Here is a 25,638-nt window from a genome sequence, read left to right as displayed (position 1 = left end):
CAGACTGACAGGGACAATAATGTGAAAACCCAATTTATTTTCCCCATAGCTAGAACTGGAAGTCCATATTTGGGCATGTTGGTGGTCTGAAGCATAAAAAACAAGACAATTAATTCACTGAACAAATGTCTTAACAGCCAGTGGCTGGACCAGTAAACTGAACAGAACAATATCACACAGCTAAGAGTCCAGGTTGAGAAATTATATTTGCGTGTGTGGTTTAGGGGCAGGGGGGCTCATGTTATCCTACAGAAGAGTTTATCTCAAAACGTTCCTGTCAAGAAGGATCAAAATACAATTACTGTTCCCCTACTACACAAAAATATTCATTCATATGGATAAGAATAGAGCTGCAATAATTATGCCATTAGTTGTCAACTATTACATTAATCACCAACTATTGTCAAAATTCTCTGTTTCGAGCTTCTTAAGTGTAAATATTTTCAGGTTTCTTTACTCCTCTGACAGCAAACTATCTTTGGGTTGTGGACAAAAGACATTTGAGGAAGTCATCTTGGACTTTGGGAAACATGATTGAAATTTTTTGCCATTTTCTATCTAGACCAAACGACTAATCAATTAACACACCAACACACACAGACTATCTGAGGCCCAGTTTCTTCTTCTCCCTCTGTTTCTTGCGGACTATCTCGATGTTGCGGTCCTTCCACATGCTCTTCCTTAGTTTGATAGGACGGCTGCCGACGTACTTCCCTAGAGACACACACAGACACACAGACACACACACACACACACACACACGTTACAGTTAGTCATGAGTGTCATAGGAAGGCTGCTGACCAGATAAGTGTTCTATGTCCGTGGTTCTCAACTGGTCTAGCCTCACGACCCGCATTTTTCCTTCGTCATCAAGTCGCGACCCAACTTTCAGAATTCAGCCTAATTTTGTAGCATCATTTAGCCCCCTTTGCAACAAGCTAGGATGCCTTAGGTCTTCTCTGAAAGACAGTAATGTTGGCCACGGACGCCAGCATCCTCAATGAGTAGATTCTACAAAAAGGTTATTCTACTCATGCACACATCGACGACCAACTTGTGGTTCCTGACCCACCAGTTGAGAAACACTGTTCTGTGTTTTGCTGCTTTAACAGCTGTATCATAAATAATGGTTGTCAGGGGGTACGGTGGTGCAGTGGTAAGCGCTGTCGCCTCACAGCTCGAAGGTCCTGGTTTCGATTCCCACCTGGGACGCTGTGGGCGCTGAAGGAGTGCGTGCCTGTCCGCATGTCCTCGAGTGCCCACCGCCCGGGTGGGGTCGTCAAAAGGGCCTTTCTGTGTGGAGTTTGCATGTTCTCCCCGTGCCCCCTGGGGGTTTCCTTCATATAGGAACCCCTTCACCAAAACATGCAATATCCTGGTTGCTAATGTGGTTCCTCCTCTGGTCGTGAAGGGCGCCTGTCAGAGGGAGGGGAACTGGTTGGAATAGCATGATCCTCCCACGTGCTATGTCCTACCGGTGAAGCTTCCTCTGTCAGGTGAAAAGAAGCGGCTGACTGCCCATGTCTCGGAGGAAGCATGGAGCCAGTTTCGGCTCTCCCCAGATCGGCAGAGGGTGGAGTAGCAACCAGGATAAATAAATTAAATGAGCACTAATGGGGGATAAAAATGGGATAAAAAATCAGGGGGAAAAAATATATATAAAAAAATAAATAATGGTTGTCCTGGTGTCAGTAGTATTTTCCCCCTTCTGCCAAGTGTACTTATTAAGCCAGTGGGTCCAGGGGTCCCCAGTAAAAGGGGGATCTTTATTTTCACTATAATTATAGTATAATTATAATAAAGTAACACAATGACAGAACATATGTATATATTTTGGTCATTGTTTTTCATACATTCTGTAATAACACATCTAAAAGCAAAGGACCATGGGACAAATCTTTATCAAATGTGGTTTAATTTGTGTCCTTAACGTGAAAATGTTTGAGAACCACTGGTATAAGCTTGTCTCAGCCGATCTGGGGAGGGTATGGACTCTTACATGCTTCCTCCGATACATGTGCGGTCACCTGCCACTTCTTTTCACCTGACAGCGAGGAGTCTCACCAGCAGGTCGTAGTGTGTGGAAGGATCACACTACTACAGTTCCCCTCCACCTGAACAGGCGTCCGACCAACCAGAGGAGGCACTAGTGCAGCGACCGGGACTCATTACCCTACCAGCTTCCCACCCGCAGACACAGCCAATGGTGTCTGCAGGAACGTCTGAGCAAGCTGGTAGTAGCGCTGCCGGGAATTGAACCCGGGTCTCCAGGGTGGTAGGAAAGTGCTTTTACGTACCTCTACACTACCCAGGTGCCCCTCAGTAGTTTTTTTTTTACAACTGATTTTATTTTTTACACCTATTTTCTGCCTTTCAGGGTTTCCACATTTATGACTTAATTTGAAGTAGGATTTCCATAACATTCAAGAAAAACATAAAATGTTTCCATTTCTAAAGACACCCCCCCCCCCCTTAAAAAGCTGCAAAATGCAGCCAGGTGAAATGGTTTGAGCCACTTTGTAAATGAGACTGACCGTTCATCTCTCTCATGGCTCTGACGTAGTCGTTGGGATCTTTGAAGCTGACGAAGCCGTAGCCTTTGGTCTTCCCTGTACGCTTGTCTCTCACCACCTGATGACAGCAGAGCACAGAAATGTGAAACTTCAAGTAATAGCTCACCCCAAAATGTTCTTTTAAATACAGTAAGAGCAAAGAGAAGAAAGCACAAAAGATAAAAAATGTATATATACAGTATATATATATATAGAAACACACACATACATATATATATATATATATATATATATATATATATATATATATACACACATATACACATATATACACACACACACACACACACACATATATATATATATATATATATATATATAAAATAATAATCTGACCTTAGCTTTGAGAAAGGAGGGGTATCGGCTGAAGGCTCTGGCCAAGATGTCATCGTTTACCTCATTACCAAGATCACCGCAAAATATACGGAAATCATCTGTGGACAAAAAGAGAAAGTAGGTTAAAGCTGCGTTCACACCGACCTATTAAAGTTTTTCGCTGGCATCGAGTTTACATACAAAGTCAATGCAAACGAGCGATTGAGCGTAAATTCGCCCGGGAGAAAAATCGCTGGGCCTCCGAGCGACAGAGACAGAGCGATGGGGAGAAAATTCGCTCGTCGCCCGAGATGAAATATCCCAACTCGAGCGAAATTACGCTGGCATCAGTCGCTCGCTGTTCAACGCTGATTGGCTGCCGTGTGAGAGCGAGTCAAGGATCACACTGGCTTGGAACAAACCGCGGGTTTATTGTGTGGCAACAAACCGCATTGACAGCGGATTGACAGGCTGACAGCTGACATGAAGTGAAGTCTGTACTACCGGGATAGATACGCAAGCTCGCGTTAGGAGCACGCTGATAGGCTTAGCTTGACGACATTGTTCATTGCAAGAACTGTGATGCCGTTTATAAGTACAACACGGCTAAGACACTCACAACAGTTTATTAGCCACTGAGACGCTAAGCAAGGGAAGCTAATGTTATCTGTCCCACTCGTTCCTCCTGAGTTTTGAATGTTTATTTTGTGCAGTCCTTAGTGTCACAACATGGTATGCATACTTGAAACAATGCCAGTTATGTAGAAACAAATTGTCCAATGTGCAGTCAACAGAAAAGAAGGACCCGTCTCTCCCCTCCCCCTGAATGACTTTTGTTCATTCGGCCTGCTTCTACCTGATTCCCACTCCAGTAGACTCTGGTCCTCCCAGCAAGTCCCAGCTGCTGTACGGATACATTTCTTCACCTTCTCAGCCTTTCCTTTTTTCTTGTCTTCTGTAGCGCTTTCTGCAGGCTGGGACAGACCACAGGACACGACTAGTACACAAACACATTATACATACTATTTATGGAAAAAACAAGCAAAAAACAAACAAAAAAACTTTTGTTTAGTTTATGCTTTAAAAAAAAGTGTAAAAGATATTTTTAGGAGTGGTAACTTCCATTCTATAACAATGGGTAAACTCTCAACTTTATAACTGAGGTGGATTTGATCGCACACTTGGTGCTCTCCTATGTTGGACTGTTTGAGTAATGCTCATGTTTGTAAGCGAACGCTAGCTCGATTAGCATCGCGTGCTAACATAAACATGCGAGCAAGGTGGCATCGTTGCTATGACTGTAAGTGAAATTTGGTGGCGTTAATGTTATAGTGATTAATATATTATAATATATTAATATAACACGGTGTCATTTGTTTCTTCAAGGGTTCACCGCCGGAGTACCATGGAGCAGGATCAGCAAAACACAACAGAGGCACATTGCCCCCTGATCAAAGGATTTGTGAAAATTAACCTTATTAAATGTTGTAACAGTAATACCCATGTGCATGGCTCATTATTTAATTTTCTGCTCTCCCGAGATTATAATGGTTACGTTAACATATTACTGTGAGAATATTGCTGATCATCAGTTTAACTATGTTCAACCTAGGATATATATTGCAATAACACAAGCCAAATGCTGACCATAGACTGTATAAAATGCTGACAGTTAAAGTTAAGTTAAGTTAACTCTCAGAGTACCTTAGTGTGGGGGGGTTCAGTACCTCAGTGTGTGTGTGTGTGAGGGGTGGTTCAGTACCTCAGTGTGTGGGGGTTCCGCATCAGGCATGCTGGGTCCAATAACACTGCCGCTCTCTTCGCTCTGCTTCTTGTCCAGCAGACCAGCTGCCATCACTGCTGCCTGCTGCTCTGCCACCCGCGCTGCCAGCTCCTCCTAGACACCACATCCAAAACACCCGCTGGTCACACAACTATGACAACCTACAACCACAACCACTGTTGTAGTCAAGTCATCTCCGGTCCAAGTCGAGTCTCAAGTCCCCAGTGTTCCAAGTCCAAGTCACCAAAGCAGAGTCCGAGGAGAAGCCCCATTACCCGAGTCGAAGTCTGAGTGTGGAGTTACTGCACATGAGCATGAATCCGCATGTAGGTGGAACTAGGGCATTCACAACTATTGGATGGAATTGAGTATTTTTTTTTTATCACACATAGCTGCATCTGGACTGGTTTTAGTAAACTGCAGGGGCCACACTTCCTGAAGTGGAACTCTTCATGCACACCTGTGATGTTAGCCCCAGCAGAATGCCCAGCAACATGTGATGCCACAGGTGTTGAACACCACCTGTTTTCTCCATATTTCTGCCCTGGGCGCCTGTAAATTTTGTGTTTGTCCTACAACACTACCACAACATTGACACTGCACGACACGCTGCTATAGTTCATGTGCTGGCGTTCATAGCTTCGTGTCGGCGGGCTTCCATTCAAAGTGACTTACTTCCTGTTCCTTACATACCATTCGAGCTTGTCTTTGTGCTCTGATGTCGGGTCTTTTGGGTCCAGCGGGGGCCGGAGGGGCACAGTAGACCGTGGGTGCTGCCTGGATAATTGATGGCGTGGGTTTGATAGAAGGCGGGGCTACCGGTCTGGTGGGTGGGGCTGACACCATGGGCATGGGGGGCATATCACTGACCTGGGGAGAGAGTGGGAGAGCACTGAAGCGTTATTGTTGGTGGCGTCTTGTTTTGTTGGCCCTTTGCGGAATATCTGGTAAGAGACGCGAGGTTATAAACAAATGTACATGATTGAAGAGGCGCTGGCTGCTGGATTATTCACACACTATTATTATGGTGGGTTATGGTGTACTTAGACTCTGACCTGAGGTACTGAAGGTACCATGTGCTGCTGGATGGGCTGAGGAGGAGCCTGGGGTAGCTGGCCCTGCAGGGAGGGAGGCAGCATCATGGGAGGAGGTGGAGGAGGCCGCGGGAGAGGAGGAGCCATGGGCAGGGTAGGAGGACCACGCATGATTGGCATCCTCGGACCACCTACTGTACGTACGTACACACACACACACACACGCACACACACACACACACAGGATAATAATGCCAACATTTGTGCAAAGAAAGTAGGTAGAAAATATGACAGCTCTAAAAACTGAGATCACTGAAGACAAGTAGCCAACTCAATTTATTGACTCAATAAACCTGTGTGAATGACTAGTAAAGTTCTAAACTACTGTAGACTGGTAGGTTAGCATTTAATGGAAGGTAATGCACAACTGTAGACTAGTGATCTTACCAGGTCTCTGGAGGATGTGGGGGACGAAGGCTGGTCTCATCATGGGAGGAGGTGGAGGACGTACTGGGGGGACTGTGGGACGGACAGACAGGTTACCAGTGAATGGAAGTGATGCACAAACTGATGCACTACTGGATGTATACTAGAGAGCAGTCCTGATTGGACCAAGCTCAGCCACATGGATAATACACTCTAGGGTTGGACTAGTGTCCTCTAGAGCAGAGGTTCTCAAATGTTGTTCAGCCAAGGACCTCTTACAAAATAGATAGATAGATTAGAATATAATCCATGAACAATTTTAGATTTAAAGCATAACATATTTTCGTTGAACTATGAAGCTTTTGCAAAAAAAAACAAAAAAATATTTTTATTTTCCTGAAAACTTTTCGCGGACCCCCTGGTAAAGTGCCACGGACCCCCATTTGAGAACCACTGCTCTAGAGAGAGAGTGGCGTCAGCGGAGGACCAACATGCGAGACTCATTAGCCAATGAACAGCCAGGAATAGGTCTCGCGCTACTTTTGCATGCTAAAATAAAGCTGATAATGTACAATTTGATTCAAGGGATGAAAAACCCTTTTAAAGTACAACACAAACTGTCTATTTTGCTGCAACTCGACAGTGCTGCTTTTTTTTTACTCGGGAGTTCCAGGACTTTACTTCCTGGAAAAAAAACGGTCCATTGGAGTGAATGGAGATGTCGGAACTCTTCTATTATACGGCTCTGGGTTGGATGACATGGAAAAATGTTCCAACTAACCACCATCAGCCCATCAACCGGCCATTGCTGATATATTCACACAGGTCTGTGTACGGCGGGTGCAGGGGCAGGGGAGTCCCCCCCACGTCAGGGATTCTCTAAACGGCCAATGGAGCCGGCAACATTCCAGAATTCCGGCCTTATAGAATATTTACCGGCCCAGTCAAAATGTATTGAAAAAGATAGATGTAATTATTTCTTAAATACATAACATATTATTGTAGCCTATATTTTTAGCAAACGAAATCTTCATTTTAAATCAAAATAATTATCCAACTATTCACTGCGGTCTGCGCTTGCAGTGCAAAGGGAGCGAATTAATTCGCCTAATTCAGTTCCCGTTAAGATTAAACAAAAAACACAAAAAACAAAAGCTATTATCCAATCGTCAACAAATGTATTTTATTGTAGTGAATGAACTCGTCACAAACTTTGTGAACCGAACAGTTTGTCATATTCCCGTTTAATTAAGCCTAAAGAAAGACACTGGCGGGCCTACATTAAATGTCTCTTTGCATCCAAGAACGTGAAATTAAATAACTTGAAAGATAATCTAAATTAAGAACCAGTTCCCTACCTGCAGCAAGCCAGAGCTGAGACGTGCAGTCAGTCAAACTTTTAAAAGTAGCCTATATTTTCTGAAGCGGGTCTATTGACCACGATGACGAGGTTATTAAAAGCCGGCTGCAGCTGGTTGACACGCGGGCATCCAACTCGCTTTAAGAACGGACTTATAGCCTACTTCACAACATGAGAATATTTGCTTTACTTTAAACTTAAGGGCAAAGATAAGAATAATAGCCGTGTTACCTAGCTATTAGGGCTGTGGCGATTCACTTATCTCCCAATTCGATACTATCACAATTCTTGGGTGCCGATTCAATTTATATTGCGATTCTTAAGTATTGCGATTCTACGATTATTGCGATTCGATATTACGATTTATTGCGATTTTTGTTTATTTTTTTCTTTTCTTTTTTCAGTTTGTTTGCTTTTTTACACTAGATTAGAACATGGGAAAAGTTGAATCATACACTAGAGACTGTATATTATATATCATGAGTAGAGCTGGGCGATATAGTTAAAAACAGGGGCGGACTGGGATCATAATTCAGGCCGGGCATTAGATACCAAGCAAGTCAGGCCGATATGGGCCGACGCGCGTGAAATTTGGGCCGTTTGAAGCCCAGTTTGGGCCGTTTGAAGCCAGATTTGGGCCGTTTGAAGTCCAATTTTACAATGAGATGCACCCACTTTAACCCTGAAGTGTAATTATTACTTCAGACTAACTAATAAAGTAATAAAACCACTAGTAAACCAGTAGGCGGCACCTGGCCTGCTGTTCAGTGAGTGGCCTGACTGCAAGCACACATTTTTAGGGGTCCAAGCACGAAGTGCGTGGATCCCTATTGTATCTGTTCCGATTATTAGGGGTCCAAGCACGAAGTGCGTGGATCCCTATTGTATCTGTTCCGATTATTTTTTTTTTTCTTCTTCTCCGGTAAAACTGTATGTACAGCAGAAACTGTAAGGCTCAGCATAGCCAGACTGGGCACATAGATTGTAAATGTGCCTCACTACTCAGAAACAAAAAATTACCCATATCGGCCAGATGGTGGCGCTATAACAGACCATTTCGCGTTATGGTCCATATCTTCTGAACCGTGAGGCGTAGAATCAAAATTCCACTTCGGCTGTATTCCCTGGATCAATACGCATCTATCCATATAGGCCACGCCCATTTGCGTGTGCCTAGATTTTCCGCCATTTTGAATTTTATCAAAAACCTACTTTTGCGAACTCCTCCTAGACCGTTTGGCCAAATCACATAGGAATTATTCTGGGTCATCTATGGACTACCCCGACCCAAAGTTATTAAAGGATTTTGGATACGTGAAACCGTTTTGAAATTATAAATGTTTAAACTTTTGTGTATTTACTTTTGTTCTTTTCCTGCCCTAAAAGTGTGTGGATCTCAGAAACCATACACCCCCCATCACCCAAACTTTCCACACAGGTTCACGACATCACCCACTACTCAGAGTAAAAAAATTACACCAATCCACCAGATGGTGGCGCTATAACAGCCAATTTCACGTTTGTCGGTCCATAACTTCTGAACTGCGAGCTGTAGAATCAAAATTCCACATCTACTGGTTTCCCTGGAGCATCATGTATCTAACCCACTAGGCCACGCCCATTTCTGTGTGGTAGATTTTCCGCCATTTTGAATTTGATCAAAAACCTACTTTTGCGAGCTCCTCCTAGACTGTTTGGCCAAATCACACAAAACTTTTTCTGGGTCATCTATGGACTACCCCGACCTAAGGTTAGTAAAGGATTTTGGATACGTGAAACCGTTTTGAAATGATAAATCTCGAAACTTTTAATGAAACACACGCCAACACTAAATTGCCCACAACTCATTAACCGGTCAATTACAACTACTGCTGCTACTACTGCTACCACTCCCACTACTACCAACACTACTACTACTACTATTACTACTTCTGCTACTATTACTACTACTACTACTACTACTACTGGAAGTTGGAATGTAGCATTTTGGGTGGGGTTAATGTGTTTTGGGGTTCTGCATCTGCTGTAGCATAATACATAGTTGGTTTAGATGTCACACAGTAATGCCCGATCCACAAAGACTTGACACCCACGTTTGAATAAAAACAAGTTTATGCCATAATAAGGTTATATCCGTGCCTTGTCATTGCTGTGGAAGGATGGTGTAGGGGTAAAGTAGCAGACACCAAAGCTGGAGGTCCTGGGTTCAAACCACGGCCAGGTAACTGTTTTATTTTTTGAAAATGTAGAATAAAGGTTAATCTGGATATAATTATGTATAACGCTGCTGAATACACACTGTGTACATAGCAGAATAACTGAATATGCCTATTTATGGTAACGTCATATTTCGACGTCCTCTTGACATTCCTGTGTAGATGTCTAAATGATCCCCAAATCGGCTGTGATTTGGCCTAGTCCTGGACGTCACTGAAAGATGATATCAGAACATCATCATGATGTAATTGTGTTTGCTGGGAGCCTTCTTTCAGATATATGAAAGGAAAAACATTCCAATACATTATTGTGTCTTCAGATGTGAAAGGTCCAAAAAGAGAATTGAATCTGAATTATCCTTGTCACTCATGTGTCCAGCTCAGTGGCCTTGTGGTCTGAATGTCCGCCCTGAGACTGGGAGGTTGTGAGTTCGATCCCCGGCCGAGTCATAGCAAAGACTATAAAAATGAGACCCATTTGCCTCCCTGCTTAGCACTCAGCATCAAAGGGTTGGAATTGGGGGGTTAGATCACCATATGATTCCCGAGCGTGGCGCACGCTGCCGCTCACCGCTCCCCCAGGGGATGGGTCAAATGCGGAGAACAAATTTCACACATTGTGTGACAATCAGTGGGACTTTACCTTTACTTTACTTCCATTGTAACAGCACAACCTTTAGATGCACCCACTTTAACCCTGAAGTGTAATTATTACTTCAGACTAACTAATAAAGTAATAAAACCACTAGTAAACCAGTAGGCGGCACCTGGCCTGCTGTTCAGTGAGTGGCCTGACTGCAAGCACACATTTTTAGGGGTCCAAGCACGAAGTGCGTGGATCCCTATTGTATCTGTTCCGATTATTTTTTTTTTTCTTCTTCTCCGGTAAAACTGTATGTACAGCAGAAACTGTAAGGCTCAGCATAGCCAGACTGGGCACATAGATTGTAAATGTGCCTCACTACTCAGAAACAAAAAATTACCCATATCGGCCAGATGGTGGCGCTATAACAGACCATTTCGCGTTATGGTCCATATCTTCTGAACCGTGAGGCGTAGAATCAAAATTCCACTTCGGCTGTATTCCCTGGATCAATACGCATCTATCCATATAGGCCACGCCCATTTGCGTGTGCCTAGATTTTCCGCCATTTTGAATTTTATCAAAAACCTACTTTTGCGAACTCCTCCTAGACCGTTTGGCCAAATCACATAGGAATTATTCTGGGTCATCTATGGACTACCCCGACCCAAAGTTATTAAAGGATTTTGGATACGTGAAACCGTTTTGAAATTATAAATGTTTAAACTTTTGTGTATTTACTTTTGTTCTTTTCCTGCCCTAAAAGTGTGTGGATCTCAGAAACCATACACCCCCCATCACCCAAACTTTCCACACAGGTTCACGACATCACCCACTACTCAGAGTAAAAAAATTACACCAATCCACCAGATGGTGGCGCTATAACAGCCAATTTCACGTTTGTCGGTCCATAACTTCTGAACTGCGAGCTGTAGAATCAAAATTCCACATCTACTGGTTTCCCTGGAGCATCATGTATCTAACCCACTAGGCCACGCCCATTTCTGTGTGGTAGATTTTCCGCCATTTTGAATTTGATCAAAAACCTACTTTTGCGAGCTCCTCCTAGACTGTTTGGCCAAATCACACAAAACTTTTTCTGGGTCATCTATGGACTACCCCGACCTAAGGTTAGTAAAGGATTTTGGATACGTGAAACCGTTTTGAAATGATAAATCTCGAAACTTTTAATGAAACACACGCCAACACTAAATTGCCCACAACTCATTAACCGGTCAATTACAACTACTGCTGCTACTACTGCTACCACTCCCACTACTACCAACACTACTACTACTACTATTACTACTTCTGCTACTATTACTACTACTACTACTACTACTACTGGAAGTTGGAATGTAGCATTTTGGGTGGGGTTAATGTGTTTTGGGGTTCTGCATCTGCTGTAGCATAATACATAGTTGGTTTAGATGTCACACAGTAATGCCCGATCCACAAAGACTTGACACCCACGTTTGAATAAAAACAAGTTTATGCCATAATAAGGTTATATCCGTGCCTTGTCATTGCTGTGGAAGGATGGTGTAGGGGTAAAGTAGCAGACACCAAAGCTGGAGGTCCTGGGTTCAAACCACGGCCAGGTAACTGTTTTATTTTTTGAAAATGTAGAATAAAGGTTAATCTGGATATAATTATGTATAACGCTGCTGAATACACACTGTGTACATAGCAGAATAACTGAATATGCCTATTTATGGTAACGTCATATTTCAACGTCCTCTTGACATTCCTGTGTAGATGTCTAAATGATCCCCAAATCGGCTGTGATTTGGCCTAGTCCTGGACGTCACTGAAAGATGATATCAGAACATCATCATGATGTAATTGTGTTTGCTGGGAGCCTTCTTTCAGATATATGAAAGGAAAAACATTCCAATACATTATTGTGTCTTCAGATGTGAAAGGTCCAAAAAGAGAATTAAATCTGAATTATCCTTGTCACTCATGTGTCCAGCTCAGTGGCCTTGTGGTCTGAATGTCCGCCCTGAGACTGGGAGGTTGTGAGTTCGATCCCCGGCCGAGTCATAGCAAAGACTATAAAAATGAGACCCATTTGCCTCCCTGCTTAGCACTCAGCATCAAAGGGTTGGAATTGGGGGGTTAGATCACCATATGATTCCCGAGCGTGGCGCACGCTACCGCTCCCCCAGGGGATGGGTCAAATGCGGAGAACAAATTTCACACATTGTGTGACAATCAGTGGGACTTTACCTTTACTTTACTTCCATTGTAACAGCACAACCCACACCAATTAGTTCAAACACCTCCATTCAGGGCAGACTTTTAATGTAAAGTGGTGGATTATGTGTGTAATACAGACATGTCCTTAATGGTAAATGGACTGCATGACAAGCTGCAATGCAGGGTGCTGGCTATAGTCATCAAAAGCAATTTCAGGGATAAACCCCATCAACCTTCTGTAGTGGACGCCACTACGCCCTATGGTTTGATGTGTGTGTGGGAAAGACACAATGACAACTGAAAATTCTGATTTTAGAACACAAAAGCTCCATCATGAGACAAGAACTAACCTCTCCTGTTGCAAAACACGTTCTTGAACACAGCCACGCAATCTCCAGCTAACATTTCCAAGATATTGAAAAAGTTCATGAAACACCGCAAAATAAGGAGGCAGCATGTGGGGTTTTAATTACTGTTACTGACTTACCTGTCTGAAGTTGAAAGCTTTTCATCCCACGTGGGGTTTGAACTTTGAGCGGCAATGGTCTTTAGTTAGCATAAGTCACGTGCTTTACCAAGTGAGCTATCCAGACTGTTGTATTTAACTTTGTAGACCATGTTATATGTATCTGCAGAGCCAGAGAAGTACTTGTCGTATTGACAGTATGTTCTACCCAAATACCACTTTCTGTCCAGATACTTAAAGGGATATTGTACACAAAAACTGCTTTCTATCCAAGTATTACTTCAAGTTTCAAGACATCACCCACTACTCAGAGGAAAAAATTACACCAATCTACCAGATGGTGGCGCTATAACAGCCAACCACCACTACTACTGCTGCTGCTGCTACTACTACTACTACTATTGGCTACTAGTGGCGGCTGTGGCTCAGGAGGTAGAATGGGTTGTCCACTAATTAGAAGGTTGGTGGTTCGTTCCCCGGCTCCTCCAGTCCGCACGTCGAAGTGTCCTTGGGCAAGACACTGAACCCCAAATTGCTCCCGATGGCTGTGCCAGCACCCTGCGTGGCAGCTGGCCGCCTTCGGTGTGTGAATGGGTGAATGTAGGCACATTGTAAAGCGCTTTGGATAAAAGCGCTATATAAATGCAGTCCATTTACCATTTACCATTTACTATTCTTAGTACTTCTGCTGCTACTACTGCTACCACTCCCACTACTACCAACACTATTACTACTACTGCTACTACTACTACTACTAGTACTGCTTGGAAACCGTCAGGTCACCGGATCTCAACCAAACTTTGTTTACTTGTGCATATACCAAGTCTGAATAAATGTGCACTATCTGACATATACCCCCCAAGTCACCGGAAGCTTGGACCCCGCATCGCCGCTTGCGGCTATATTTGTTTTTGTTTTTTTGCGATTATCGATTCTGGAATAAAAGATCGATTCAAAAAATCGTGACATTAAAAATCGCGATACTTAGGTGAATCGATTTTTTCCCACACCCCTACTAGCTATACATCTGAGAACAAAATCCCTTGTTGCGTGTTGTCAGCTTTGAGATGATGCTCCATAAAGTCATTCAGACAAATACGGTAAATGAAAGCTGCTCATTAAATCCTCCTCCTTAAATGGCAAATCAACTGAGGTTCTAGTAGGCTATTTATGCTGAAACAATGTTGACATGATAGGCTAAATCAACGGACATAATAATACGCTTTACGACCTGTCAGATGACCTCTCTGTCGCAGCAGTTTCTTCACTGATAAGCAGTGTTGGGGGTAACTCATTACAAAAGTAACACATTACATGTAATATATTACTTTTAGCAGTAACTCAGTAATATAACTTATTACTTATAGGAGTTCAGTAATAGTATACCAGTTACTTTGTCAAGTAACTCAAGTTACAAATTGAGTTACATTTTATTAAATCAAAGCACATATTTAAAAAAGATACAATCATTTCCTAATCAAACTAAGTGTTTTTATGCAAATAACCACTATAGATGACAATAACAAAGGAAAATTATAACATTTAGAATGTTGGATTGTTTACACTGACTTCAAGGTGGTTGAAATTATTTTTCAGGATGGTTCTGGAGTGGCGATGTCATTCTGCTGCTGCTGTTGTTTTGGTAAAAGTAATGCAAAAGTAGTGTAATAAGTAACGAGTTACTCTACACAGAAAATAATATTGTAAAGTAACGTATTACTTTAAAATGAAAGTAACTAGTAATATGTAATATATTACATTTTGAAAGTAACTTGCCCAACACTGCTGATAAGTGCTCTGCTACATGTGCAAAGCTGCAGCCAACTAGCGATTCATCAACCCAACTTTTCCTCGCTGAGGCGGCTTCTTAGTCCAGGCATTTTACGCAAATATGTGGGTCAACCTCACACTAATTGCAACAAAACCAAACTCAACTGATATTGTATCCTCAATATGTCCTCAATGAAGGAAAAAAAGTGTTAAGGAAATGTATGAAGGGAAAGTTTTGAAAATGACCTAAATATGATGGTAGCCTATGGAAGCCTATGGAAGCCTTTTTTTTTTTTTAATGTGCCATAAATCTCATCACTTATATCCTGTATGTGTTTTTTGCTTCAAGGAGAAAATAAAATAAATAAAAAATAAAATAAAAATAAATGTTAAAAAATAAATAAATAAACGTTTTTGGTAGCATCATATAGGTCATTTTCAAAAATTTCCCTTCATACATTTCCTTAACACTTTTTTTCCTTCATTGAGGACATATTGACGATACAAAATCAGTAGAGTTTGGTTTTGTTGCAATTAGTGTGAGGTTAAGTGACATTTTTACTGGACTATCTCGTGGCTGTTTAGGACCATCGTTACATAAAAAGAACTGGCCGAGGGACGTCTGCGTTGACATTTCGGTCTCTTGTGGTCTCTTTTGTCAAGCCAAAGCGCTGTCAGCCGCGGGATGCTGCGGTGCGGCTTTTGCATGGCGCTAGGGCTGGGTCGGTTTGAAAATTTTAAAACCGGTTCGATATTGCCGTCTAAACCGGATCGAACCGGTATACCGATTTTTTTTGTAATTTAAAAAAAAAAAAAAAAAAAAAAAAAAATTCAAGCAGGGCTCCCGAGTGTGGCCCATAACTGTCTGTAGTGCAACTTCAGTCCACCTGATAGCGATAATACACCTCTAAGCTGGTATTGTCAACCAGCAATGATACTGAATAAAAATAAGCAGGACACCTGTGTAACAAACACCCTGTATTTATTTCTCATAACTATTCAGCTCAACTTTTCTTCTAAACATCAAAATAATAAATGAAATAAGACTTCTGCCTATAGTGCAACTTGAGAAAAAGGCTAATAAAAACACAAGCAGTGCAATCAGAATGGATTGGCTTACAGCTGAGCTGCCTTATAAACTTCAAAACTCACAAATTCACACAATATAGGGCCTAGGCATCGGTCGGTTTGAACATTTTGAAACCAGTTCGATATTCCCCAAAAAAACGTATCAAAGCGGCTGCAGTTGGTGGCGATAATGCACCTCTAAGCTGGTATGCTGCCAACCAGCACGAACACTGAATACAAATAAGCAGAACCTTTTAACTGTAACAACACACTGTTTTTTTTTCTCATAACTATTCAGCTTAACTTTTCTTCAAACATCAACATAATAAACAAAATAAGACTTTTGCCTACTAGTGCAACTTGAGAAGAGGCTAATACGAACAATAGTGCAATCAGAATGGACTGGCAAAAAAAAAAAAAAAAAAAAACTTAAAAAAAAAAAAATGTTACCCTAACCCTAACCCTAAAAAAAAAATGTTTTTTTTTTTTTAGGTTTTTTCGGTTTGCACGTGATCAAACCGGTTTGGGCTCGTATACCGAACCGAACCGGTAAAACCGGAAATCGACCCATGCCTACATGGCGCACAGTTAAAGAGCGTCTGCTATATTTTTCTTTTTCACCAAACACTCGACATAACAGGGGGCGGGAAAAATATGATGTAAGTCTCTATTTAAGTCGTAGCTTATTGGCAACATCACTTAGGCTATAGGTCACACAATATTAGGCTATTTTATATAAGGAATTTATTTATCTGGCATATTTTAAACCGGCTACTTGAGCCAGTGACCTTTTAATTTGCTCGTCAAGTCAGTCCACAGGCCAGCGGCAGGAAAGTCTCGCGGGACTTGACGAGAGTTGGTGACACTGACCCGAAATGAGGAAAGGGGATCCCTGTAAAGACTGCTGTAAATAGCCCGGGGGAGATTGGCAGTCTGATGTTTCTTTATATATATATATATAATGACGATACGGGTCGAAAACGTGAATAAAACTGTCTATTTAAATGGAGGAAGAGCACGCTGCCATGTGGCCCCGGCGGAGCTCAATTCTAGGACTGGCTTGGACACTATTGATCTCCAAACAACGCGTAGGAGGCACAAAAACGCTGCGGAGAACACTGGGTGAGTCGTCAGATCATAATTAATGTGAGGAGAGGGCTCCAGGTAAAATAAAACGAAATTCTCCTTTAACGTCAGTGTGTCGTTTCATCTTGCAATTTTCATCTGTTTTTTTTTCCATCCATTTTCACAGTTTCACCTGTGCATGGTGCACAGTGTGCACGGTGCATCAGGGGTGGAGTCAAACGACAATATCTGTGTGTGTGTGTAAGTGTGTGTGTGCTCACCTGGTCCCACAAAGGCAGGAGGGGGAGGACCAACAAAACTAGCAGCTCTGGCTTCTAACGTCTGCTGGACCTGAGAGAGACAGAGAGACAGAGATGAGCGGCAGACCTAATCCATCAGTTGATACTAGGGATGTCAACCGATAATCGTTTAACCGTCAACTGACCGCTTAAACGTTAACCAATTAATAATCAGTTAATCAGTTATATATTGGTGATCTATGCGTTTACTTTTGTCAGCTCAAAAGATATTTAAACTTTAATAACGTGCCATATTAACAATTCTGGAGACAAAATTAAAAGATCTTTTAGCCTGGCTCATCTCTTCCGTTGCACAGGCAGTTTAGGCGTGTCGCATCACAAAGTGACCATCACCTTTCACTTAGTAAATGACCGTTACATAGGGCCGTTTGAAGGGGCACGTTACATAGGGCCGTTTGAAGGGGCACGTTTTATACACTTTAGACTGGAATGCTCTTCAATAATGCGGCGGTGGGCGTGGCACCGACTATGTTCAGTGTAAAGTAAACAGCCCTAGGTTTTAGAATCCAACCAGTGAGTTCTAAGAAGAACCATAAGGGTTCTAGATTAATCACACAGGAGGGTTTTAAGATACGCCTTCAAAAAGGGTTCCACTTAGAACTAACAATGACTCCTCTATGCGGACGAGCCCTTCTATTTATAACAGCATAGAGGTCATTACCAACCTGTCTGTAGGTGTTAGTGCCGATAATGTGTCGGACCATTGCGACTGCTGGGACAGCCAGAGCTAATGGTACTCCCTCCATTGCAGCTGGGCCTCCTGATACTGGACCACCAAGAACCTCCTGCTCAAAACTATAGGGAGAGGGAGAGAGAGATTATATATATATATATATATAAGCACCAAAGTCAACTAAGCCCACGTCAACTATGAACAGAATAAATTGCATTATAGATATCTACAGAAACAAGTGGGGAATGACAGTGAAAAGCAGAGGTTCTGCTGGAAGTTGCCGGCTAAAGTTTGTGACTTAATAGGCAGGGATTTTCCTAGCCAGTCCAGAATATCACCCTGCCATGGGTAGACCTTCCTGCGTGTGTTGTTGCAAGCGTGATGTCATGCATGAACAAATGACTTGACATCACACACGCAACACACAGTCACACACACAGTCAGTACCTGCAAGCTTGTTGCCAGAAGACTACAAAAAACACAGAAACAGCATGGTTGTTCAGGGGTCATCCCTATTTCCCCCGGGTTTAGGCATGAGGGGTGGGAGAGGTTAGGTTTTGGGTTAGGGTCTGGGGGAGGTTAGGTTTGGCGTGGGGGCTGGGAGAGGTTAGCTCCAGGCAGCGGTCCACCGACACGCTGCAAAAACGGGGAACATAGGACCCGGGGAATATAGGACCCGGGGAACATAGGTACGCTCCTGTTGTTCACCCTATGCTAGCGTTGTTGTTCACCCTACGCTTTGGCAACTTTATGCACTAATTAGTTTTTAAGTGCACCCAGAATTTTGCAAATGACCCCCATTTTTTGACAGCGGGGGGAAAAGTTGCCCCCCAAATATTTTTCAAATTTCCTACACTGAAAGGTCAATCATCTTGGAATCAAAAGTATCAGAGCAACTGAACTTACATAATATTAGTTCCTGGTGGGAACAAATTAAGTCATGCATACTGACAAACTTATATCTGTTCTGGTCCAGTTAGCGATGGAAAAATGAATACAATTTGACTTACTGTATAAACCTAAATCAATATCCTTTATTTAACCAGGTAAAAACTCATTGAGATTAAAACCTCTTTTCCAAGAGCGACCTGGCCAAAACGGCAGCATAAAGACAGTTCCATCAATACACACAAACACAAAATAAACAGATAAAATACAGTCAGTCACTCAGGAAACAATAGTTAGATTACATCGCAGGGCAATCACAAGAGCCAAGAGAACTAATTTCTCTGTCTCTTAAAATTGACCTGAATTCCCCCAGAGTTATACGATTAGATAATTTCAAGTCCTTCTGCACATCATTCCAGGTAGAGGGCGCAGAAAATTTAAAAGCCTTTTTACCCAGTTCAGTTGTGACTCTAGGGACCTGCATCTGAATGATGTGCTGAGAGCGCAGGCCATAATGGCTGAGGTTTCTACACATATGTAAACACAGATATGTAGGAAGAAGCCCAAGAATAGATTTATAGATAAAAGTCAGCCAGTGAGAGAGTCTACGGACAGATAGAGATGGACAATTTGCAACAGTATACAAAGTACAATGATGTACACGATAGCTGCAGTTAGTCGTAAAGCGCAAAGCACAGTGGTACACCGTGTCCAGTTTCTTTAAGTACTGGTCAGGAGCATTCATGAAAAGCAGATCTCCATAATCCAACAAGGGTAGTAAAGACTAGAGTGTCTCAACTAGTACAGTGTTATGTTAGTCTATGACAAAAGCTGGTGTCCACAAGAGGCTCCTTCTCATGGTGGTCCTTAAAGAAGCACATAAGCATGTTGGAAAAAACCCTGTATTACAGTAGTTGTACTCACAGAGCCATCTCAGCCTCCATCTCCTTCAAACGCTCTTCTCCAGACTTGAGCGCCATGCTAGGAAACAAAAACACAAATCAATTTAATACATTTTTCCATCTACCAATCAATACATTTGATATCTTGTGTCCAAGGAAAGTAAAAGTGTTAATGATAAATATTTAGAATTTAGAAAATAACATGAAAACACCATCTGCAAAAATTCGGTGTGCTTTTCTCTCGCTCTGTCCTACACATATCCAAGTCAGGGGGACACTAGGTGAGGTGAGGTGGTCAATATGTGTGAACATTGATATGGGTGACTATTTTTCGAAAAAAGTAAACTCTTTAACAGCCTACGAATCATTGGGGACAGTTCAGGCACCCAATGGTGCTAAAGTTACTCCCCAAATGGGGCCGTTGCTAATAACTGATACAGTGATTTACAAAAAGAATTGCACGTTGTATTGATATAATGTTTGCAATATCAAATGCTGGTTAGTTATTCGTGTTTAAATTTAGGTTCGGTAACGTTACCATGGGTAGGAAGGAAGATAAAAGTTAGCTAGCGTTAGCCCTTCATAATTAGAAGATCACCACGTAACGTTTAATGAGGATAAGGTTGCACCTAAGATGAACCAATAAGAAACCATTCAGGAAAAACATTAACGTTACCTACTTTAATCGGCGAAGTTTCAGGCAGAGTTCCGTGTATCTTGTTATTTAGCTAAAGTTAGCTATTTGCTACTAGCAGCTAGCTAGCTGTGCCTGTGTTCGGCTGTGTTTGTTCCGTCGGCTGATGCGGGGGTTTACATGCGTTCCGCAGCGCTGTTTAACACTTCCGGTATGCGATATTTTTTTCCCCATGATGGCGAAGGCTAGGTAAGGATAGCCAAGCGAATGTGATTATAGGAACGTTTAACGCTAGGCCAATCAGAGGCAGAGAGGGGCGGGTCATGCCTTCGCCTAGCCTTTGCCATCATGGGGGGGAAAATATCGCTTCCGGTTTGGGTGTTTAGCAAAACAGATTGGCAGATCCGGGCGGAACACAAGCGACTTAGTTTGATTACTGTTACTCTGTCATGTCAACCGGTGAAAGTTGACGTTTATTAGATGAGAAGTTGAGAACCTTCATGTTAACAGAGACGAGGAAGAATCATGTTTGAACATTTCAGAGAAAAACTTCAGACGGTCCAGCAGGATTTCACCACCGGGTGAGCCTGCTTGCTTCATTAACGTTACACTGTAACATCTCTGCTGAAACTGTAACGTACAGGCTGAAATACACGGACTTACGCTACGTTACTGCCCTTACAAGTCTGCTTTCTGATACTTTCAGTGCCATTTATTTCCAACATCAGAGATCTGCTTAATATTTACTATTTGAAGTGGCTAGCTAGCTGCTGTTTATGTCCCTGTTAGTGCACACAATAATATACAGTTAATCTCTCCTGGACACAAGTTGATACGTCAGTGTTAATATACTATTATTTTTAATTATTTTTCGGGTTGTTGACAAAAACCATTAGGTCGCTGGTTAGCTAGCGTTAGTTAGATTTTTAGACTGCTAACTAGCTAATTGCTCTCAGCTGACAATCACGAGGGTCTTCTTCTTTAAGATTTCTTCTTCTTTTACGTTTAATGGCGATTGGCAAACAACTTTCGGGTGCATTACCGCCACCCACTGATCTGGAGTGTGGACTAAAATCTATCTCTGTAATTCTATGCATACCAACAATTAGGCTAATTCCTATCAAACAATAAACAAAAAATAAACACACTAATCATAATTAAATAATAAGGAACCAAATAACTATAATAACTTCTTCAAATTCTATTTATTAATCTTGTTGATATTAAATACTCCAGAAGGAGCATCCAACACTTATCCCCTGAAGGGGTTCCTGTCCAATCTCTGAGTGCGTTCTTTAACACATCTCTCTCTGACACATACTTCTGACAATATAATAACACGTGATCCACTGTCTCTCCCTCTCCACAATAACTCACATCTCCCATTATTATCTTTCCCAATCAAAAATAGGGGACTGTTTAAATTCTTTAAGATTTTCTTCTTCTTTATTAAGGTTTATTGGTGGTTGGCAAACAATGAATTGTTATATATATATATGTACAGTGTTGGGCTGAAACGTCCGTTGCTGCTGTCTTTCCCAGATGACTCACTTAATATTAAACTTTTGAAAGGACATTTTAGTGTGCTGGCCTGTTATCGATTTGATCCAGTTCTTGTTGGCCGTGCACCGAAGTTTGCTCATTGGATTGAGTGTGCTCGCTAGCCTAGCACTGCTGCTTTGGGTTTAATATGTAACGTGACATTACAGATCACATTTCAATAGGATATATATATATATATATATATATATATATATATATATATATATATATATATATATATATATATATATATAATACACACACACACCTTTCACGTTAGAAAATGTCTTTCGTGCTCAGGAACGGGATGCAACACTTGCATCATCAACTACGCCTGGAGTGTATCCTCGCCCGTGTGTTGTCTATGTGGTTTGGTACGGTTGGCGTTCACATTCGCAAGTGTTCCGTCCACCTTTTCGATGTGGCCTTGTCTCCAAGACAAATTTCTCCCAAGGGAGACAAATAAAGAAAAACCTTGAACCTTGACCCTGTCACGGTACTCTGTTCCGCACTCGGGCACGGAACGTGTGCTCGGTTCCACTCCTGGGTCCCAAGTGAGAAAGCACCTAGAGATGCTGCGATCAAGATTTTTCAATTCCGATCCGATTTCGATATTTTAGCTCAAAACCGATCCGATTCCGATCAAATTTCGATACCCGATTCGATACCGATTTCGATCCGATACCGATACAGCACATATTTAAGTCTCTCTATGCTGTCTGATAGCTAGCAGGCAACAAACATTTTTAGGGTTAGGTATGTATGTGTGTGCTTTGGTAATATAGTATGTAAACAATTTAGTTCATCTACCGTAAATTCCGGACTATAAGCCGCACCTTTTTTCCCGTTTTTGGGCTTTTTTGGCCCCTGCGGCTTATATAACGGTGCGGCTTATCTATGGATTTTTTCCAAAAAAAAAAAAAAAAAAAAAAAAAATCTCTCTTTTTTAGCACTCTTTCTAACTATAAATCCTATATAACTATAATAAGTTTTAATTTCCTCTCTTGCCCTCTTTTCACCACACTGTATGACACTGTGTGCACTGTAAAAAACAACACAGGTGGTGTTGTGTTATGTTGTTTTGTTGAAATGTTAATAAATGGGAGCTTCCTCAAACAGCCATCTCTTTCCCGACAATCCCCTCTGTGCATGAACCCTTACATATGGTAATTAAACATTAAAACACAAAAAAAAAAAAAAAAAAAAAAAATACCATTAACACATTCAGTGCCAGCGACGCCATATGGCGTCATTAGAAATTTACCGTACAGTGCCAGCGACGCCAAATGGCGTCATAACTCGATTTTTTTTTTTTGACGGGGGGGTGTCGATCTATGCCTCTTACATCGCCTCTTACAATATTCAGAGGTATTGAATGTGTCTAACCTATTTTACAGAACCCTTAGGTGGCGACAGCGCTCTCCAGATGAGAGAACGTGGAGTGAAACACACAGAAGAAGTCATTGGGGGGAAGGAAATCGCATCGCATCCGTCCGTATGCAGCGGCTTCATTGAAGCAACGTTTAGCTGTGCCCCTGCAGCAGCCAATCTGCTATCACAATTGAGCACCTCGATGTCCGCTGCAACAGCCTCCGTGTCCGCTGCAACACATGATCAGCCGTGGATTTGTTATTATTCTCAACTCGAAGCATGGGAGCTGGTACACGCGGCTGTAAAAAAGCAGGATCTAGCTGACTTTTTCAGTGCTGAGCACAGGCAGAGAAAACGAGAAAACAGCAGAGCAGAGAGACACTCCCACAACGGGGGGGGGGGGGGGGGGGGGGGAGGAGGAGGGGGGGAGGTGGGCACGCAGAGCCAAGTACACAACACAGACCCAGACAGCAGGACAGGGTTGGCAAACGCAAGCCAGAATATCCGATGCCCACCAGCAGCAAAAGATCAGCAAGAAGCTGCAACCAGCAGCGCATGCAGGCGCCAGCGCTGCTGGTTTCAGCTAAAAATATTATTCTTCCAAACAAAATTCCCTTGCCTTCACTGTTTTATTGAAGGAAATTATTTTTGAGGTGTGACTACATCAGAAAATTAGCTTCAGAGTCAGTGATGTGCTTGAAATGTTTAATTTCACAAAAGGCTCATTATCTCAGCTCGTAGAAAAAAAGCTCTGTTTTTCGTTCGATCAAGCTATCTTCTCCGGCTCATAACTAAAGAACGGAAAATGGGATCAATAAACTTTTTTTTGCAGGTGATAGAAGAGAGTCTCATCGTTATTTGTGCGTGTTCAGTGTTTACATAGTAATTATTAAAGAAATTATATGACTGTTTTAAAATGCATTGCGGCCTATGTGGCACAGCAAGCAACCTTTTGCCCAAGGGCCGTGGCACTGAAAGTGTTAAAACACCCGCGGCTTATAGTCCGGTGCGGCTTATATAAGAAAAAAATAGTCAACTTTGCAGGTGCGGCTTATACACCGGTGCGGCTTATAGTCCGGAATTTACGGTAATTCATTTGATGTAAAACTAAAACATAACAATCAAATTAGGGCTGGGCGATATGGCCTCTAAAGAATATTGCAATGTTTTTCGGCTATATCGCGATACACGATATATATCTCGATATTTTTGAAATCTCTCATAAATGCTCAATTTAACCCTTCAGGGTTCATACACATTTTGACCAATGGATTTCCATGACTTTATCATAAGTTCTTAACCTGTATTTTATGCACACCTGGGGTAAAAAAGAAGAAGAAAGAAAGGGCAAATGTTGTGAGCAAAGATGGATTTAATATTCCATAGCTCTGACCTAAGCAAATCTGACATCACTATTGTGATATAATATTTTTTTTAGTAAAGTGTATCACTCAATAGTCATTACAAAAAATAATGGCTTTTATAGAACCGAAAGCCTAGCTGCTTAGTCTGCAGATAAAACATAAAAAAATACATTTAGACTCTTATTGGCATGACGGCAACATATAAGCGGTCTGAATTTTGCATGGGGCCAGTTCTATAGTGAGGCATGGAAAGCCTCACTATACGCCATCTGTGTCGTTTCACTTTTGACTGAAAAATGATGCCTGTAGTCTAGATTAAAGAAAATACATGTATGTGATGTTGACAATTATGTAGGCTATGTGCGCATTCGTTTTCCTTATAGATCATGAGTGCTCCGCAGCTAGCTACGTTAGCTTGCATGTAACGTTAACGTTAGTTGATTTTGGAGACACAAACCCTGGACGTTACATTTTGAGTAGGCTAATGCATGAGGTTCTCTATGGTTTACGCCAGCTCTGGGAGTATGAAATGCTTTAAATGCGGGGGTTTTGGTCACAACAAGCTTGTGGAGCGCTTCCCTGCAACTAGATAGCCTAACCAGCTAGCTAACGTTAGCCCCGTTAGCCATCATCACAACAACTAACGTTAACGCCAAAACAAATCCGCTGCCTCATCCCCACGTTTGGTTTAGCGTAACGCCAGCTCAGACTTTCCCCTAATCTCAGAAACCTTGCGGGACATGTCTTGCAAATTGCAATAGTGGTTGTTTCTGTCAGCCACACTGGGGGCAGCCATGTTTTGCCAGTCTATGGTGCGGACGCGTGATTTCGAATCGCACATAGGTTAAGGACGGGTGTGTCTGACGTTTTGGCCCTGGCCTCTGTGTGCTGCTGCTGCTGCTGCTGCATGCTGGATAGAAATCCTGGAGCGGAGTCATGGAATGGAGTGCTTATATCGAAGCCTTGGATCGGTCATTTTCGCTGGAATCCGATCCGATCCGATCCATGTTTTTTGGCTGATATCGCGCCGATATCCGATCACATGATCGGATCGCAGCATCTCTAAAAGCACCCTAAGACTTT

The 25,638-nt window shown here is 42.2% G+C and overlaps 2 protein-coding genes across 2 annotated transcripts in view; one reads left to right on the top strand and one right to left on the bottom strand.

Annotated features, from left to right (window-relative positions):
* Nucleotides 1–17: 17 nt before the first annotated feature.
* On the bottom strand, nucleotides 18–20,436 carry rbm42 (RNA binding motif protein 42). The gene is made up of 12 exons (XM_083662782.1): nucleotides 20,325–20,436; nucleotides 19,667–19,723; nucleotides 17,847–17,976; nucleotides 17,143–17,212; nucleotides 6,153–6,224; nucleotides 5,727–5,899; nucleotides 5,365–5,541; nucleotides 4,651–4,785; nucleotides 3,745–3,862; nucleotides 2,910–3,007; nucleotides 2,535–2,631; nucleotides 18–714 (listed from the first exon to the last, which is right to left on the bottom strand). Exons 2-12 carry the CDS (start codon nucleotides 19,720–19,722, stop codon nucleotides 602–604), a joined length of 1,239 nt encoding a protein of 412 aa, XP_083518908.1. The 5' UTR covers nucleotide 19,723; nucleotides 20,325–20,436; the 3' UTR covers nucleotides 18–601.
* A 231-nt stretch (nucleotides 20,437–20,667) lies between these two features.
* The window catches only part of LOC310799974 (dysbindin-A-like), a 33,509-nt gene continuing 28,538 nt past the window's right edge, over nucleotides 20,668–25,638 (top strand). The window contains exon 1 of the mRNA XM_083662574.1: nucleotides 20,668–20,859. Within this exon, the coding sequence (XP_083518700.1) occupies nucleotides 20,804–20,859 (56 nt within the window). The 5' untranslated portion in view covers nucleotides 20,668–20,803. The remainder of the gene's footprint in view (nucleotides 20,860–25,638) is intronic.

This window comes from Poromitra crassiceps (genome assembly GCF_964638095.1).
Source record: "Poromitra crassiceps genome assembly, chromosome: 29".
Classification (NCBI taxonomy): Eukaryota; Metazoa; Chordata; class Actinopteri; order Beryciformes; family Melamphaidae; genus Poromitra; species Poromitra crassiceps.
This window is presented reverse-complemented; position numbering and strand designations above follow the sequence as displayed.

Excerpts from the sequence above, each read along its gene's own strand:
- rbm42 (XM_083662782.1), bottom strand. The coding sequence starts at position 19,722 with ATGGCGCTCAAGTCTGGAGAAGAGCGTTTGAAGGAGATGGAGGCTGAG. Across the intron at positions 17,213-17,846 it reads GCACTAACACCTACAGACAG|GTCCAGCAGACGTTAGAAGC; the intron begins GTTGGTAATGAC and ends TGTCTCTCTCAG. Across the intron at positions 715-2,534 it reads AGCCATGAGAGAGATGAACG|GGAAGTACGTCGGCAGCCGT; the intron begins GTCAGTCTCATT and ends GTGTGTCTCTAG.